This window comes from Dioscorea cayenensis, chromosome 26 (genome assembly GCF_009730915.1).
Source record: "Dioscorea cayenensis subsp. rotundata cultivar TDr96_F1 chromosome 26, TDr96_F1_v2_PseudoChromosome.rev07_lg8_w22 25.fasta, whole genome shotgun sequence".
Taxonomy (NCBI): Eukaryota; Viridiplantae; Streptophyta; class Magnoliopsida; order Dioscoreales; family Dioscoreaceae; genus Dioscorea; species Dioscorea cayenensis.
Window position 1 is genome coordinate 1,304,418 of NC_052496.1, and position 18,987 is coordinate 1,323,404.

At 35.4% G+C, this 18,987-nt stretch overlaps 1 protein-coding gene and 1 long non-coding RNA gene across 2 annotated transcripts; one reads left to right on the plus strand and one right to left on the minus strand.

The window, feature by feature from the left end:
- Positions 1-14,526: 14,526 nt before the first annotated feature.
- On the minus strand, positions 14,527-16,699 carry LOC120253236. Its single transcript, XR_005534219.1, has 3 exons — positions 16,528-16,699; positions 14,744-14,821; positions 14,527-14,662 (listed from the first exon to the last, which is right to left on the minus strand). It is a non-coding gene; the product is annotated as an uncharacterized LOC120253236 (long non-coding RNA).
- A 1,205-nt stretch (positions 16,700-17,904) lies between these two features.
- Positions 17,905-18,590, plus strand: LOC120253160. The gene has a single exon (XM_039261473.1). The coding sequence runs from the start codon at positions 18,015-18,017 to the stop codon at positions 18,327-18,329; it is 315 nt and encodes a 104-aa protein (XP_039117407.1). The 5' UTR covers positions 17,905-18,014; the 3' UTR covers positions 18,330-18,590.
- Positions 18,591-18,987: the final 397 nt, after the last annotated feature.

The window sequence follows — 18,987 nt, forward strand, 5'->3', positions numbered from 1 at the left end:
TTTCATTTCATATCTCTAATTTTCCAAAAATTTAAGGTAGCGTTTGGTTAGATGTAGTTGAAAATACAGTAGATTTCCAATTACGGTGTAATTGTAAATTCTGGAGTTGAAAATGCAGGAGAGTCAAATTTGGTGTTTAGTTGATCAGAATTGAAAAATCTTTGGATTTCAAAAATTTTTGTGTTTGTTTGGAAGGATTTAGAATCCTGGATTTGAAAACATGCTGTTTGGTTGGATGTATTTAGTACGATATAAACACCCTCTAAGGATATCCCACCTTGGGTCATTATTAAATTTAATTAATTATAAATACACAATTAATTGTTATTAATAGTAACTAAAATAATTATGCATATAATTACTTAATTTAATGTAAAATTATCTTTTTCATTACAAAATATTGTTATTTTTAATAATTATAAAAAATATATTACATTATTTATAATTTTTTATATTGATAAAAATTATAATAGTAACCATTTATTATTAAGATAAAATAATATCATGATTTTATTTTTATTTTTATCACTTTGGAGATTAAACTACAGCCGATTTGAACGTAGTTCCAAAACCAACCAAATCCATCTACACTACATTTCTAACTACTTTCAAATTCTCAAATCCAACCAAAGAAACAAGATTTTGATGTTTTTTGTAATTACAATTACATGTAGTTTTATATCCGGCCAAACAAACACACCCTAAATGCTCATTTGCAGTCATTCCATATCGATAATTAAAACAAAATAATTAATGTACATCATAATAAATCCCATACAGTCATCTTTTTTGAAAAAAAAAACAAACAAAATTAAATTAAAAACATAGGAATGGATGAATGAATCAATCAACTCTATTGAAACACTCGCCAAAAAGCAAACATCAACAAATCAATGAAAAAACACCAAGAAATCAAAACCCCAGCCTTTCACCTCCTTAAAATTGTTCTCTTCAACCTTATCATCAAGGAAATTAAAACACGCTTGATGAGAAACTCCACAAATCCATGCATTTTTACTAACCTTTCAAACCACTTATACCTCCTTTGGAACCACGGCTACAAGTCCAGAGTCCTTCACCCTGAGTTATAGTACAACACCGCTTCCATTGTTTGTTCCTCCGTGCTGGAGCAGTAGATCTAGTGGTTTCTAAGGATGAAGATAATGATAGGCTTTTTTTCCGAAGCCTTTGGCTTTGTCCGATGCTAGAGAAAGAAAGTGATGGTAGATGAAGGGGCAAAGAGGATGAAGAGAAACAGAAGGCACTAGAAAGCACAGAGAGAGAGAGAGAGAGAGAGAGAGAGAGAGAGAAAGAAAGAACTGATGTGGATGGCACATAAGGCATCCACGTCATTCGTGCGAGATTTTCGTGAAGTCTTTTCGGTTCAAATAGCTTTACTTAAAGTAATGCTATTGCTTCCTACCATACTTCCCGAACTGTTCACCCGAATGGCGTGGCGGCTGATGTGGCATCCAACTACTCCATATAATCTCTTTCCTAATCAACAACATTTAAAACAAAATAAATAAAACAAGATAGGTTGGAAAAAATGAAGCCTTAAATCTGGTGTCCTCTTGCCCGTCTCCTGGTCCCCCTCTGGCCGTCCTTGCTCTTATCTCACCATCGTCGTTCCGGCTGACGCCATCACCGTCCTCGTCCCGACTGTCACTGTCACTGTGGCTAACAACCTTTCGATCACTTTGATTCCTTTGATCCTTTGAAGAAGGGCGAGTGGCGAAGAAATTAGCAGTGGGAATGAAAATGCCGGGCGGATTGCTAGGAAGCAAGTTTGTCAACAAATGGTAATGACGGTGATCTTTTTTCTCTTTTTCTTAAGATCGAGTTTTGGTGATTTTTGCTCCTCTTTTTTGTGAAAATTTGATTGTTGTGAATTGGCAGCAAGCATTCAATGAAATGTATCAACTCAAGGTTGGTGGTAATCACGAAGAAGAAGTAGGAGATGGTGAGGTTCTTGAAGAAGGATGTGGCCGACCTCATCTCGCTCAGACTCGATTCCATCATGTTTGGCAGGGTATTTATCTCATCTTTGTTTGATTTTTCTCTATGTTTTCTTTTCTTGTTTTTGTTTTGTTTTTTATCTCATCTTGTTTTTTACAGAAATCCTCTATGTTTGGCAGGGTATTTGCTCTGTTTCTGCAGCATTATGTTTGAAGGTTATATCGTGTTCAATGGATTTGAGAATGATACTCTGAATTTTCTTGTAATCAAACTAATCTAACATCTTACTTGATATTTCTAAGTTGTTTGATTTGCCAGGAAACTACTCGAAGCTCTTTCTATTTTTATAGTTCAACACCCCATCTTGTTTGATTTGCCAGGTAACGAATATACAGACATTATGGACAAGCATGCTTGTTCAAATTCGAGCCCCATGCTTTTCCATCAAGGCGGTGACCTTCCCAATTGGTTACAGCTATTGCTGCCGAAGCTGCCCTAGTGTTCTAGTCCTTTTGTTTTCTTTAGCACTTATTGGCACTTAAGTGAATTGGAATCAGAATTGTGTAATCAAAATGCTTATGTGAATTGGCACTTATGTGAATTGGAATCATAATTGGAATGCTTATGTGAATTGGCACTTATGTGATTTGGAATCAGAATTGTGTTATCATAATGCCTTTTGCATTAACAACAATATTGTAAATATGAAAACTGTGAAATGTAGATTTTCTGCAATGATTTTTGCATAAACCAGGCCTTTCTCCATCATTAAAATATGTCCACGTAATAAATAAGTGAGCCAAGCACAAGGGAATATATGAAATCTGCAAATAGAACACATGAAATCTGGAGAAATTCAAGAACATAATTATGAAAATGGAATAAATTAAACCTAAAAATTCAATACACAGTTTGTTTCATCCAAGCCACAATAGAAATTCAATACACATAGTTGCTTTCATCCAAACCACGATAGGAATTCAATACACATAATTGCTTTTATCCAAGCCATGATAGAAATTCAATACACATAGTTGCTTTCATCAAAGCCACAATAAAATTCAATACACAGTTTTGAAATCCAAATAACTACAATACAAAACACATATTTCTGCAAAAATCTAACAAACTAGAATCCAAAATAGTTGCAGTGCAAAACATTGGATCTGTAAAAAAAACAATGCCCAACTCTTAAAGATCAAGGTGAAAATAAAAACACTTATTCCTATTGTTTCTTCAACAACATGCTTACTTCGGTAACAAGGCTACTATTCTCTATCAGTCATTGTCAGATTAGTTGATGGTATATTCTGCTACAAATATTGTATAAACTTTTAGTCATCTAAATCATATGTTTAGAAATAAACCTTTCTAGTTATCTATGATGAAGAATCAATGCCAATATTTTGTAAAGTGAAGCTAGAGACATACATATTCAAGGTATTTGGAAGAGAATTTGAATTCACCTAAGAAAAAAAAATTTAGTCTATTATATTAAAAATATTATACGAAACAACATAACAAATATACTCTTTAATAACATCATATTACCACACTTTCTTGAGTACAAAGTTCTTGTGTGCCATCTGGAGTTTGTGCATTTCCCTTAGGATGACTTTTTTTGAGTAAATAAAAACATAAATTTTAGTGTAGCAAATATTAAAAATGATATGAAGAGTATGAGTACCCTTTTCTAATTTCTAATGATTAATTCTTCAACTTTTGACTTCTTCCTCTTCAATGGTGATCGGCCCTTAGTTCGAACTTTTAAAGGAGTTCGAAACTTTGTTATTGAAGATGTTTCTTGGTGTTGTTCATGATCTTCATCCATAACAGTTACTTTGGATGACTCTCCCCATAATTTGTATCATCCATCAACTTCACTATTGCTTTATCCACAAATTTTATTAGAAAATTATATTTCTCAATAGATTGTGCTCCAATTTTAGTAGCTTTGGAAAAATGAGATCATAAATTATTGTATCATAATGTTTGCTCACAAGTGTCTGTATCATCGTAATAATTCATCACTTATGTATACCTGCGTTTAATATTCTTCTCCAATGAGGTAAAATATATTGAGGTGGAAGCTCTTTGACATTCTTCTCAATGAAAACCTTTCAAATATGTCTATAAATAATTCCTCTGAACTCAAATAAACGGCATTACCATTTAGTGTCAAATTCAACTTCATTATGATAGACATTGAATACCACTTATCTTCTGAATATGCCTTCTTTTCCTCTGAAAATATTTGTCACATAAAATATATGTAATGGCCCATCTGAATTTATAAGTGGAAGATTGCAATATAGCATTCTTCTTAATTCATCTTGAAACAACCCAAAATTTTCATTTGTGTAGGCTTCTTGTTGTTGCTTCTCAAAATGACAATCAGTTAACATGTGAAAGCTTGTGTTAAAAGAAGCAAAATGTGGTTTGTTTTCCTTCTCAATCTTACTTTTTGCGCATTGTCATATTGCTCCACAAATTGCTTTAAAGATGTTGTTGGAAAAACATAGCCATAAAAAAAAAAAAAACATTTATGCTTTCACTTCTTTGTGTGGTAGACATTCCAACCCAAAAAATTCCTTTAACATAGATAGGGCCCATCGGTGATGAATTTTGTATAAAAAATTCAACCACTCATTTCTTTCAACATTGTAGTCCTTATCATCTTCAACCAAGTATCTTTGAATTCTTGAATATCCATTGCCTTATAAATGATGCTCTTTAATACCTTCTTTATTGCTTTGTACTCATTTAACCCTCCAAGCTTCTCAGGATCTTTCTTCATAATATGCCATAGGCAAAGTCGGTGATGAGAATTCGGAAAAACTGCCTTAACTGCACCTTGAATAGCCATGCATTGATATGTAATTATTGGCTTAGGAGCCTTACCAGACATGTATTCCAACAAAGTATTGAACAACCAAATATAAGTTTTTGTATCTTTTTCGACAATAAACCACATCCAAATAATATAGTTTCCCCGTGATGATTTATACCAACAAAAGGAGCACAATGTATGTTATACTTATTCGTCAAGTATGTTGTGTCAAATGATATTACATCACTAAAAGACTTATAGGCTGCTATGGACCTTGCATCTGCCCAAATACATTTCTTAAACGACCTTCATCATCTCTATCAGGCATCTGAAAGAAATTTGAATTTCTCTAGTGCATGCGAGAGAAATAATTGGTAAGGGTTTCAGTATTCCCAACACCAAGCCTAAGCTGCCTTGCTTTTGCAATGTAATTTCTGCAATCTTTTTCAGTATATGTTAAATTCTCATAACCACCACTTTTAACCACTAAAGAATGAAAATTCTTACTCAATCATATGCCTGCTTGATCATTTAACTGAAGTCTTCTTTTCACATATCCATCCATTTTTTTATTGCATCGCTAAAAACGAGAATTTTGTGGAATGAGTGCATGAATTTTTTTCCCGAATTAACACGCGATATATTGCATTGTTTATTATCACCGATTATAACATTAATCTTGGCTTCAAAATTCATCTTAGTAGATAGTCTTGGGTTGAAAGCATTTTTGGCAGTGGATATTTGTTATAACCAATTTTTTACTGTAGCTATAGTCGGCCCAGCACTATAGTTGTTTTTAGCCCAACTTTGTGGCAACATGTTACTGTAGCATCACAAATTTTTCATTATTTCTTTCTTCTTGCTTTAGCTCATTTGGCCGAACACCTCAACTTTGGAGAATTTTTTCCGGCAACTTGTTTCCGGCGGACCAAGCTCGAAATTTCTTTCGCCCTTTCTTGTGAGTACTTTAATAAGTTTTGATTCAAGTTTTAGGCCATATTTTACTCGTATTTCACTGTTTTTGAATTCTTTGTAAACCTACAATTTGAGCATGTTGTGTGGTTGATTTTAGGCTCAAAGTGAAGCCCTTGTTCTTGTTATTATTTTTTTTTTTTTGAATGTTTGTAAAGAAATCTTTTGGTTAGATGTTATAAATTGGGCCGGTTTTACTGTAACACCGATAAGCTTTAGTTGTTTCTTTGATTGTTTTGGATTAGAGTGAAGCTCAAAACCTTAGGACTTCATTGGTGACCTTTAGACCTAGCTTTGAGCCAACCCTAGGATTGATTTAGGGTTGTTTGGTAGAAGGAACCTAGGGTTTCTTTGCTTGGATTTTTGTACTAATCTTTGATGTTGTTTGTTGTGATTGGCAAGGAGGTGAAGCGTTGGCTCCAGGCAAAGAGTTAGCCAAGGATTAGTTTGCGAGGAAGAGAAATTGTCAATTTAGTGAGTGGGACTATTAAGCATGACTCTATTAGAAGATTATCCATATTCATATGTTTATATAATCTATCTTGGTTAATGAGTTTTTGTGGGTTATTATGATTGCTTATGAGAAGTTTTCAACCCTGGAATGAGTTTATTGCTTGGTGGTTCTTTTATGCAAATCTGTGTTAAAATGGAAAAATTTCTGGGTTGTCCCTTAAGTTGCGTATTGTGTTGTGATTCATGTTTAACTATTTTGAGTTGTGTGTGCATCATTCCTTTGTGGAATGGATGGCGATTCTTGATTTATTTGAGTATTATGTTAGCTATTGTACTCCGTGTGGAGTTGTGCTTATTGTTGAGTTTGTATGGTGATACCCTACTACAGTAGGCAGTCCCACGGTCAGCCTTTTGAGGTGTCATGGTAGATCGGCTGATTACTACGAGGACCAATTCAGCTAGGAGTGTAAAATCCTGACTGGATATTCATCGGGTAGCCGTTGTCACCATACGGTGAACTGATGGATCAACGTCAAAGGCATGAGTACTTTGATGGCTTTGAACCTAGTCGCAACCACAGTGAAGGTTTAGGGAGGTTTCTAGACCACTTTATACTGGGTGAGTGTTGGGTGTTGTTTTATTTTGGGTTTGAGATTTATTCCCATTGTTTCTTTTGTAGTGTCATCTTGAATTTGTGGTAAGTGGGCGAAACCCATCTATCGCTCTTAGGAGGGCAGTCTCCCGTAAATTCGATTAGGAACTAATATTATGTTTACTTATTGTGAAACTAATGTTATTTACTTTGTTATACTTATAACTTGGAACTATTTTGATTTACATGTTTATTGTGGATGCTTTGCTTCATGATTAGCTTATTTTCATAATTTGAAACTCTATATTCAGTATTTTTTCACTTTGATATTTTAAAACCCTAATTGAGGTAGAATGCCTTCTTATTCTATCTTTCTTGCTATTTTGTATTAAAGTTTGCTATTATATGTATTCATGCTCTAAACTAGTCATTTTATTTGTAAAGTATCATATTTGGAGATTTATGTCATTATTGTGGTATATTTCTATTAGAGTTGTGCTAAACTCCACTTACTGAGTAACATTAGTTGCTCACCCCTCTTTCCTTTTCCTAGCCTTTTCCAAGCAGTAGGTGCGGCTGTGTAGCAACGTGCTGAGCATTTTCTATTGTCCTATCTTCTGTGTATCTTTTTTAGTTTATGTATGTTTATTTTTATCGTGGACATGTTGTTTGACTTATGGATCCACTAGTGTGTAGCAAACCTTGTTGCATGGTTTTGTATCTAAACAACTCTTAAACTCTTGGTGTATCAGTTGTGTGTTGTTGTTATTGTTGCTTCCCTGTGCATTTGTGAACCTCCATATTTCTGTTTATCATTGTTGTTGTTGTTGTTGTTGTTGTTGTTGTTGTTGTTGTTGTTGTTGTTGTTGTTGTTGTTGTTGTTGTTGTTACTTCTAGTGTACTTATATATCTTGTACCAGTGTAAATATTGTTGTTTCCAAGTCGTTAGTTAGCCTTGTGGCACCCTGAGTGTTGAGTGGCGGAGTGTCCCTCCTTCGGATCGTCGCGGCAGTTGTTGCATCCCGTGGACCTGTGGGTCGGGCCGTGATAATATTCTTTTGCCACCTCTTACACATGCAAGTGTGTAATATTTCAATTTTTCATCTTCTCCTAATCTTGTACTTTGTTTGGTAATACCAAAACCTTCTTACCGAGCATATTCAATGTACAAATTGTGTACTTCTTCTTGAGAATTGAGCTTCATGCTTACTTTTGGAACAACTTTTCCACATGTTGGTATTTCCATATTTACCATTTCTTCATTTTCTTAGTTCAAAATTTCTAAACTTGAAGACCCTACTTCTATCCCCTTCTTGCATGGTTCAGAGGACCCAATTTTTTATTCTGATATAATATTCTTGATTTGTATGATGGGCTATAAAAAACCCTATATATAAAATATTACACAATTAATGTTACAAGTATCTCAAAACAACAAATCAATTTAGAAATTACCACCTGAAAATGAAAAACAATGATCTTACAACAAATCAATTCAAAACAATATAAACTCACTTGAAAATGAAAAAACAATCGGCACAACAAAAACAATTGGGACAGGTCCTTCTTCTCTTTTTTGGATCCATAGACAAAAATAATTGTTTAATTTCAAAAATTACTCATTAACAAAACATGGATGGTTAACCCAGCAAATAAGCAAAAACAAGATCAAAAACAAAGCATGCCTTGTGTACTTCTCTGTAGATGGAGATTTTCCACTAAGGAGTCAAAGACCAGAGGCTGACAACGGTAACGACGACTATCAGAATAGCTGGGGTTGGGGTGAGGAGACTGTGGAAATAGGACGAGGATAGTGGCGATGGTGAGAGCTTGTGTTCGATCTTGAAAATAGAATGATGAAGGCGGCGGAGGTGGTGAGAGAGTGATTATGGCGGAAGTAGTGAGAGGATGACGATGGTGGGTGGTGATAGCTTGTGTTTTGACGGTGGAAATAGGATGATGATAGTGCGGTAGTGAGAGCTTGTGTTTGACGGCAGCGGTGAAGATGATGACGACGATGGCAACGGCGGCGGCGGGAGCTGCGAGAGTAGGATGACGGGAGAGAAAAGAGAAAAGGTGGAAGATATTAGAAATGGTTATTATTATTATTATTATTAGTAGTAGTAGTAGTACTACTACTATCTTGCTGACTAGGAGGTATGAGGGTTCGATGACATAGATGCCACATGGGCATCCACATCATTCGGGTGAATAGTTTAGGAAGTCTGGTAGGAAGTAATAACATTTACTTAGAAACAAAAGGTGCTTGAAAGCCGAGAAAGAGAGAGAGAGAGAGAGAGAGAGATAAGTGATGTGGAAGTAATGTAGATGCCACGTAAGGCATCCACGTTATTCGTGCGAGATTTTAGTGAAGTCTTTTTGGTTCAAATAGCTTTACTTATGTAATTTCCCAATTTGTTAAGCCCTTTGTGCATATATAACCAGTGGTGTACTAAATTAATAGGATAAGCAATGTGAATATGTTCATTTGGATTGATTAATGATTTATACATACCTAATTATGTTGGTAATTTTTTTTGGGAGGGTGCCAACCTTAGCTCTTATGTCAAATTGAGTACCAACTTTCAATTTGTATAAAAATCAACACTAAGCTTTGATTTGATTGTACTGGTAGGATATTTGGGGATTTCCAGTGCGAATCCGTTGGCATAGATATCAGAATGCATGCGTGAACGCCAACAATCCACGTCATCTGCACTGATGGAAGGTGCCATGTCAGCAACTTATACACATATCGTTTCCTTCGTCTACGCCAACAATCCTTCTCTTTCCCTTATTTTCTCTGTGGATCACCTTGCCTTAGAAGTCCACCCACGAGCCACCCCTTCCGCCCGAGCCCGAGAATGCTGGGAGTAATTTTTTAAGAGGTTCGTAGATCTAGAACAGGAGACCAAGAACACAGAACTAAATGACAATGACTAGAACTTGGCTAGCTCATTCCTTAACCTACCTTGAGATATTTCATGCATAAAAAAACTTAAGAAAAGCACATACATGTGCTTCCATGTGCTCTTTTACTATTTTTGCTTATCTTTTAACTTTCATTAGTTGAATCTAGTGAGAAAAATCACATAATGTTTAAAAGAACATAATCATATATAACTCTGCAAATTCCTAAACATGGATTATAACTCTACTTGAATTATACACAACTATATAACTCTACAACATCATATAACTTAAATTTTACGAATTCTTTTTTGTGAGAACCGGTTCGTTTCTGTGTTTGTGTTATTTTGGTCGGCCTCAAGGTGGGCGAGGGTTAATCTTTACAAAGGCCATTTTGAGTTCTATATATATATATATATATATATATATATGCATCTAAACATATATACTTTGAGTTATATATATACATATAAGTATAAATGTATAAGTTGAGATATATATATATATATATATATATATGTAAGTGGATATATATAACCATTTGAGCTAAACACATGGAGGCTTTTGAAATGCTATGTGTGTGTATATATATATATTTATTATATATATAAATCCTTTTTAATTTATTTTTCTTTTCTTTTCCCTTTTCATTTCCTTCTCGTTTCTCTTTGATTGTTGATCAGTTTTCTTTTAAAATTATTTGCCATTTCCATCGTGGAAGCTAGGAGAATGGTTTTAGATGTTACTCTACTGTTTCACACGGAAAAATTGGCAATTGGAGCTCGTTTCTTCGAGTTTAAGGGTAAGCCCTCATCCAACCTTTGGGTTTGGATTTTTTTGAATTAAATTGAGAAATTTCTTGAGTATCTTAGCCTTAGAAGAGAATAAGAGTAACAAGGGACTTGAATCCCTTGTTATTTCTCCGTTTTGGAGAAGATTCGAAGTTGACTCTTCGTCGGTATAATTAGGGCTCGTATAGGGCCAAGGGTTTATGGAGAACTATTATGTTTCCACATATTATTCAAATTAACTCACCGGTTGTTGAACATGTGGAGGTGAAAGTAAGGTTGATGGCAAATCAAGAGAAGCAAATGGAAGCTGAAAACATGGAGACTTAGGAGGGGTTGATTACAAATCAAGAGAATCATTGGATGGAGGGTTAGGCTGGCTGGAAACAAAAAGAAGGATCTCTAGGAAATGGAGGACCATAGCTGAAGGGACACATGGATGGCCAGATATTGGAGGCCGTTGCAAAATCAACGGCTAAGGTTTGCGAGGGAAGAATCTCCAGAGAAAGGAAAACAAGCACACATTTGGATGGCTTTATCCATTCTGACTAGAAGAGGATATATAAGCAGAAGAAAGGGAGAGGAGAGGCATCGAATAACTCAGTATAAGCTTGAGGAACTGCCGAAATGGGGGATAAGGACTAGAACTTCTCCTTTGAATTTCCTGGTTATTTTTCTTTTAGTCTTTAGTAGTCTTTCAGAGATATGAACTCTGCTTCTTCATGTTTGTGGATGATCAGTTTGGAATGTTGGTAGATGATGAATTGTTTTCAGATCTATGGTTATCTATTAATCTGGTATATCTATTGTTGGTTTGTCTTGTTATAAATTTTCTACAGATCTATTACTAGATCAGGAGATTTATGAGACTCTTTGTTTATTTAAAGATTAAATTCAATGAAATTGGAGATGAGAGCTCTTTACTGGTGTTTGGGTTGAAAAAGAATTGCTAATTGAACTTGCATTCATAATAAGAACCCTTAGTTCTATCTACCCCTATGGGGAGTATATGAGTGAGGTTAGCTAGCTTGTGGGTTTGTTTGAGGTCGTTTAGAGGTCGATTTGCGAACCCTAAGGGTTCTATTGCATACTAGGGTCGCATGTTCTATTTTCTTTTATTTCTATTGAAAGCCTTTAACCTGTATTTGGTTGTTGGTCAAACTTGTCCCAGGAGGCAAGACCTTAGGCAAAGGCAAGGGCAAGGAACCGGTGGAGGGTAATGTCAAACTTGGGGTCATCCACGTCTGTGAGTGGGAACAATTAATATGCATGGTTTACTCGTTTTATCCATGTTTATATATATATATATATATATATTTGTATATCTTGTTGGAAAATCTTCTGTTATGAATATTGGTTTCCTTTTTGGTATTTTCGTCGATGGATTGTTTTTGGAAAAATACCTGTTGATGTGAATTGGGTTTTCCGAAGGTTTTCCTGAAAATGTGTGTGGAACAGTATATTGTATCTTTGGTAAATGAATTTTGTTATATTGATTGATAGCCTATGGGCCAGCAAGTGTTTATCTTTTTTGGACCTCTAGGCCGGATATTGATTTTAGCGTGCAGACAACATGTTGTTCTGGTTTAATTGTGTATTTGAAAAATCAGTTTGGTAATATTGTGTATAGCCTTTCAGTGGACTATTGTATTCGTTTACGAGCTGTATATGGATTACAGCTATTGGGCATGTTGTTATTTTTGTCTTCAGACGGCTAACGATTTTCACATGTGGGCGGTGCACTGGTCATAAGCCTTCAAGTGGTAGGGTTAGTGCATTAGTTTTGTTAGTGGCATAGGTTATGGCCCTAACTACTTACTAGTAAGATGGGGCCCATAGACCGCATGTAGAGGGGTGTGGAAACCTGTATCCAGTTGTTTCAGCTCGTAGAGATCTCGCTCTTAGCGGTGTTGACTAAGAGCCTGGGGGTCACCACACGTGGTCTCAATGCCCAACACTGATAGGCGTGACCTCTGGTGGCTTTGGACTTAGCTGCGACCACGACTAAGGATGGAGGGTTTTGAAGCTGGTTACCAATTCTCGGTTTTACTCTATTATTTGCTAAACTACTGTGTTATAAGAACAAGGCTGAAGATTGATATATGTTTTCCAAATACGATTGCAATCTGATTATCATATTGTATTTTTAATATGGATGTTTACTTGTGGGTATTGTTTCCTTTATACTATTCATATATCGTATTATATATAAACTGTGTAATAATGATTATGTGTTGTGATATGTGTTTTGTACTAGTTAGACATGTTATTTTATTTGATAACTGATATGAATCTACTACGAGCATATGTATTGCAATATTATAAATCCTGTATTTCATATTTCATATTTTCTATTTTGTATAAACTCTACGATAATGATTATATGTTATGATATGTACTTCATACTATTTGAATATGTTACTTTATTGGATAAACTGATATGACTCTAGTATGAGCACAGTTATTGGGATGTTGTAAATTCTATATTCCGTAATTCATATGTCATATTTACATAAATTGTGGCACAGGTTTACATCGCATATCTTGTGTGTATACGATATGTATTCCATGCAATTTCCTTCACTAAGTAACGTAGTTACTCACCCATCTCCATCCTTTTCTAGGTAATAGGTCTCAGTAGCAATGCACGCGGGCTGGTTGGGCTAGAGTTTGCACCAATTTTTTGTTTGCATTTCTTTTTGTATACGTACACCTCCTGGATATATGTGCATATAGGTGGGATCCACTTGTGCTGCGCTTTCTTGTATTCTGAAATTGTATTTGGTTTGTGTGTTTCTTGTTTGTGTTGATCGCCAGGTATTTGTTTGTACCCTGACTTGTGCTTTTGTAGATGTTGTTGTAGATATTCTTGCATTGTCTAGGTGTTGTTAAATGGTGTACCGTTGTTTGTTGTGCTTGTGTTATTGTAAACAATATTGTTGATATTCCTGCTTGTCTAGGTGTTCTTCAGGGGTGTACCCTAGTTTGATATATTATTATTCTGTATTATTCTTGTTATCATGGTCATACCAGGTCACAGGTTAGCTATTACGGTGATCCGAGGTTAGGGTGACGCCGGGACCTGCAGGTCGGGGTGTGACATTTTTGTTGAAATACAAAAAATACAGAAATCATGATGTAGGAAGACAAAATCAGATAAACCAAATTGGAGTACAATATTGCAAAAATACAGACATAACTTTTACATAAATTTAATTAAATTATACATATTACTTGAATTATATAAACAACTTTGCATAAATACAAAAATATAGAAATCAGCTAACTTTTCTGCATAAATACACTTTGGGGAGCACGTCGAAGGAATACACCTTGGGGTGTAGAACAATTGTGAAAAATACAACATTGTCCCAGAGTGTTGTAGATGCACTAGCCCTTAATAATAATAAAAAAAAAGATAACAACATCACTCAAGAGGCCTTCTAATTTGTAGATGCACTAGAACCTCCCAAACCATGTGGAACCCATATTCTCCTTTTTTTTCCACAACTTCTTTCTCCTTGGCCTTCAAGGGCTTATCCTTCATTTGGGGCCTCATCATAGAGCTTCTAAAGGTTGCATGGACCTTCTTTGCTGCCTTTTTCTTTTTATCTGTTTCCATGGCCATTTGCTTTTGTTCTTTTTTACTTGTAAAGTAATTTGAGGCCAACTCCAGTTGAGAATTGTTTTTTCCTTCCCCTTGTCATATTATTTTCTCTACCCCCCTCCTTTGATTGGTTGGTTATGAGTTGTGCATCCCTTGCTGAGATGTGTCAGTAACTAGCAATGATGAAAAACTTATTTACATAACTGGTGTAGATTAATGGTTGTGAATAACTTGATGATGTTAAATAAAATTAATCTCATTTGTGATGAGCTGCGCAAACCTTGCTGAGATGTGTTAATCACCTGTAGTGGGGGAAAAACTTATTTTGATAACTAACTAATCAATGCATGTGAAAGTTAGAAGCTGCTAACTGTAATTGATTTCACCTGTGATGAGCTATACAGACCTTGCTGAGATGTATCAAGCACCTGCAATGATAGAAAAACTTATTTAGATAACTCATTAATGCCTGTGAATGCCTTGATGCTGATAAATATAATTAATCTCACTTATGATGAGTTGTGCATACCTTGTTGAGATGTGTCAATCACCTACAATGATAGAAAAACTTATTTAGATAACTCATAAATGCCTGTCAATGCCTTGATGCTGCTAAATAAAATTATTCTCACTTGTGACGTAACCTCTGCTTTAGGCTATTCAGATGCTTCATGTTTAGCATTAAGTTGGCCTCCACTTAGTAGATCAGCCTTGCATTATGTACAAAGATCTAATTTAGATTGTAAGATGGAAAAAAGCCCCCCAATATAACATCATTTGAATATAAAATGTAAAACCTAGTTCACTTAAAATGTAGAACTAATTGTTCCCTATTGCATTAATGCTTATACTTACGTATGTCATTGCATAATAAAATGTAACTAAATTATTTTTACATTGATTTAATTTTTCACATACATCATTTGCCTATAACAATTCTCCAATCACACATACAAGTTATTCGGATAAATTTTTCCAATGGGTACCTAAGTTTGGCTTTATATTAGTTTAAGCACTAACTTTCAAATTGTATCAAAATGAGTATCAAGTTTTAATTTCATTTCTCCGGCGGGGTAATTGGGGATTTTCGGTCTATTTTTGGTGATATGAGTGCCGGAAAGCTTGCGTGGATGCCTTGGGTCCATGTCACTAGCTCAGCTACTTAACCAATGTGGTGTTTTTTTTGTCCACGTAGGATGTACACGTTAACTATTGTACGTCCTATATGGACCAAAAAAAGCCACATTGGTTAAGTGCCTGAGTTGGTGAGTTGGTGATGTGGACCGGGCATCCACGCAAGCTTTCCGGCGTTCACATCACCAAAAATCCACCGGAAACCCCCAATTACTCCTCCAGAAAAATGAAATTAAAATTTGGTGCTCATTTTGATACGAATTGAAAATTAATGTTCAAACTGATATAAGGTCAAACTTAGATACTCACTGAAAAATTTATACATGTATCAAAAGCAACAAAAATTACTGCATTATCAAAAGAAAAGAAGTATTCAAATGAATACGGAACAATTTGGTGAAATGAACAAGTTAACAATTTAAATTTATCCTAGGGCATTGATTTAAGTCCAAATACATATCATTTTCTCCAAATGAAATCAAAATGCACCTATAAACTACACCCTTGATGATGCTATTTCCTCTAAAACAACACAACTACAACTAGAGGGAATTGCCACTTCTTCCCAAACAAACTAAATCAAATAAATTTAAAGAGAATAAATTTGAAGAAAAACACCAAGTTTTAGAGTATTCGCATATATCATTTAGTATAACATGTAACCAATTACACAGCTAAACACACTCTATCAAAAACAACAAAATAGTTATATTGTCCAAATAAAAGAAATACTCAAATGAATATAAAATAATATGGTGAAGAGAATAATTAATGTAACAACTTTAATTTATCCTAGCAAATTGATTTAGTTCCGTATATATACATATCTAATTTTTTCCAAATGAAATGAAATTACTCCTATAAAGTACACCCTAGAATGCCATTATCTAAGAACATGTTCCAAAGTGTAAAACCTAACTACTACACTATCTGAACTCAATCTTAGGGGGAAAAAACACAACACCTACTAAAGCACTAACACTTGCAATGAACCCAATGAACTAAACAAATTAACAAAATCTAGTAATATCCATGCAAAGATTATATTTTCCTGCCCCATTACCTCAAAGAATAGCCCAATTCAAGTTTACAGAAACTAAAGAAATTTCACATTATAACTTACTTCAAGTCTGTACTAATCATTGCGCTTGAATTATTTACCATCATAAACTTTATTTAAAAATAAAAATAAATAAATTGTTCGAAACCCTAGCATGGATTTATAATATAAAGTTTAATTAGAACAATAAACAGAAAAGCTTAGGTAAATTGGTCGCTTTACATTCGGCGGTCTTATGGTCCAATCAACAACAATGATGAGCCCACCAAACTTCTCTCCTAATTGTACCGGTATCTGTGCCTCGGTCTCCAAATATGGAAGTGTAGGACTCTTAAAAATGTGCTTCCGGCATGGAGAACTCCATCGAGAGGCAGGCGGTTTTTTTGCTCTCGACATTCTCAGGCTCAACCGGAAGGTGGCTCGCAAGTGGATTTCTAAGTCAAGGGGATTGGGACAGAAAATGGGGAAAAGGATAAGTGTTACATGGCATCTTCTATGGACTAAATAAATGGCACGTGTATAAGTTGATAACATGGCACCTTCCCCTAGTGCAGATGACGTGGACTGCTGGTGTCCATGCATGCATGCATGCATTCCGTCCTACGTTAACAAATTCTTACCAAAAAGCCACAAATATCCTACCAGTGCAATTAAATCAAAGTTCAGTGTTTATTTTAATACAAACTAAAAGTTGGTGCTCAAAGTGGAGAAAAAAAAAAAAAGAAGTAAAGGCCACTACTCACCCAAAAAAAAATTACCCCCCAAAAAAAATTACCCCCGATTATGCATGCGCTCAACCCCCGATTATGCATGCGCTCAACCTCAACATTTGAACAGAGTCTCTGCTGTGGGATTTGCAAATTCTATGTTAATTCTTTCTTTATTTTTATATTTATTTATAAAAATGGCACAGGTCTCTACCGCGAGGAATAACCTCAACTTATGAACTGGTGATATCCGTTTTGGACTTTGGCCTGGGTACTGGGGCTGCATCCTAAAACATCACGTTTTGGACTTTGGCCACGTAGTATTATGATCGGACTACCTCTTCCCTGATCAAGACTGTTGGGTTAATTGAAGATTGGATCAACATGTAGATCTGGGAAGAAGTTTCAAACTTAGTCTTTCAGGTATGGAATAACTTAGTTTCAAATTTTTCTACAAGTTGGAGGAAGTTGACAGAGCCAGCCTATTATTGCATGTTATGGGCGGTGAGTGTTTCCTCCCCATGAACAAATTGATTTCCAAGCAAAGTTGGAGGTGTGACATTGACAACTTCTGTGACGGAAAGAAGAATTAATTTTAATTGAATCAAACCACATGACTTAATTGTGTTTGAGTTCCCTTGTTTTGGCTTGGTGCTTCTTTATTATTATCTTTTCAACATAATTAAAAAGTCAAGAAAGGAGGCGGATGTAGGGAAATTGTTTACTAGGAAGCTGCACCAAATAGTAGGGCCTCGTTTAACCTCAGCCGCACGTTTCGACTTATATATCCGATCACGTGCTGTTTTGAAATTCCAAACCTTACAACCTTTACAGCTAGCTATGCCGTCTGGTGGGAAGCAACCTACCGTAGAAACTCGCGGATAAGGCAGCACAATTATTTAAAGCATGCTCCCATTCGGGCCATTCACATCCCCATCAGCAATCTCAAAATCCTCCCCCTTTCCGAACAATCACAGCCAGCTCAAAGCACTGTTATAAGCCATGCGGACCGCAAGCTCTTTTTCTGCTCCTATCAGCGAGCATGATCGGAAGATAAGTAAGGATGAGAAGGTCCCCAGCAGCAGCTCGCCTCCTCCTGCTTCTTCGGGAAAGGCCTCAGAAGCAACAGTGTTTGATGGCAGACCCCGGAGCCAAGTTGTGAACTCGCCGCCTGCTGTTGCAAGGAGACCTGTGTTTGCTCCAGATGACATTAACGAGAGTGCAGAAGCATTCATCAACAGGTTCAAGCATCAGCTCCAGCTTCAACGCCTCCAGTCCATTGAGAACTACAACCAGATGCTCGCTAGAGGACTCTGACTGACTGCATCCCCTTCTGATCTCTGTGTGAATCTGCATGTTCTTGGTTTGATAGGTTATGGACGGTGCCTTGCAATTTTTTTTTCTTCCTGACTACTACCACACAAAACAATATGTCGGGCCACCCAGGCTTCTGCTGGCAGCAATATCTTCATTCCTTATTCATGTTGTTCTTAATTCAATGTCATCTTGGATTTTTTTTATCATATCTTCTACGATTGTGTTTGATTGTTTTTTAATAAAAAAAAATTTCATGGGTCATTTTCCAGCTAAATAATCTATTTATTTGTCAAAATTTTTGTGAAAAATTTTTCCACAAACTCTATCATGTGACTCTATTTTCTCTCAGTGGAAAATTTTTCCTACATCCCCTTGGGAAAAGTTTTATGGGGAAAATATAAGGAGCTATGTGAAAAGATAACGATTGAAATATTTAAAATAATTTTTCTTTTAAATTTTTATTAAAAAAAATAAATTATATAACTTGAAAATATTTTAAATAAATTTATCCAGATAAAGTGAACAGATCTCGCGATTTTTTCCATGGAAAATGTGACTTTTTCCAGGGAAAATTGATGCAATCAAATAACAAATGAGGTTTTTTCCATTGAAAATATTACATTTTTCATGGAAAATAAAAGCAATCAAACAACAAAAT

Bases quoted from the DNA above. Each gene is read 5' to 3' on its own strand.
- LOC120253160 (XM_039261473.1), top strand. From the start codon at position 18,015: ATGCGGACCGCAAGCTCTTTTTCTGCTCCTATCAGCGAGCATGATCGG.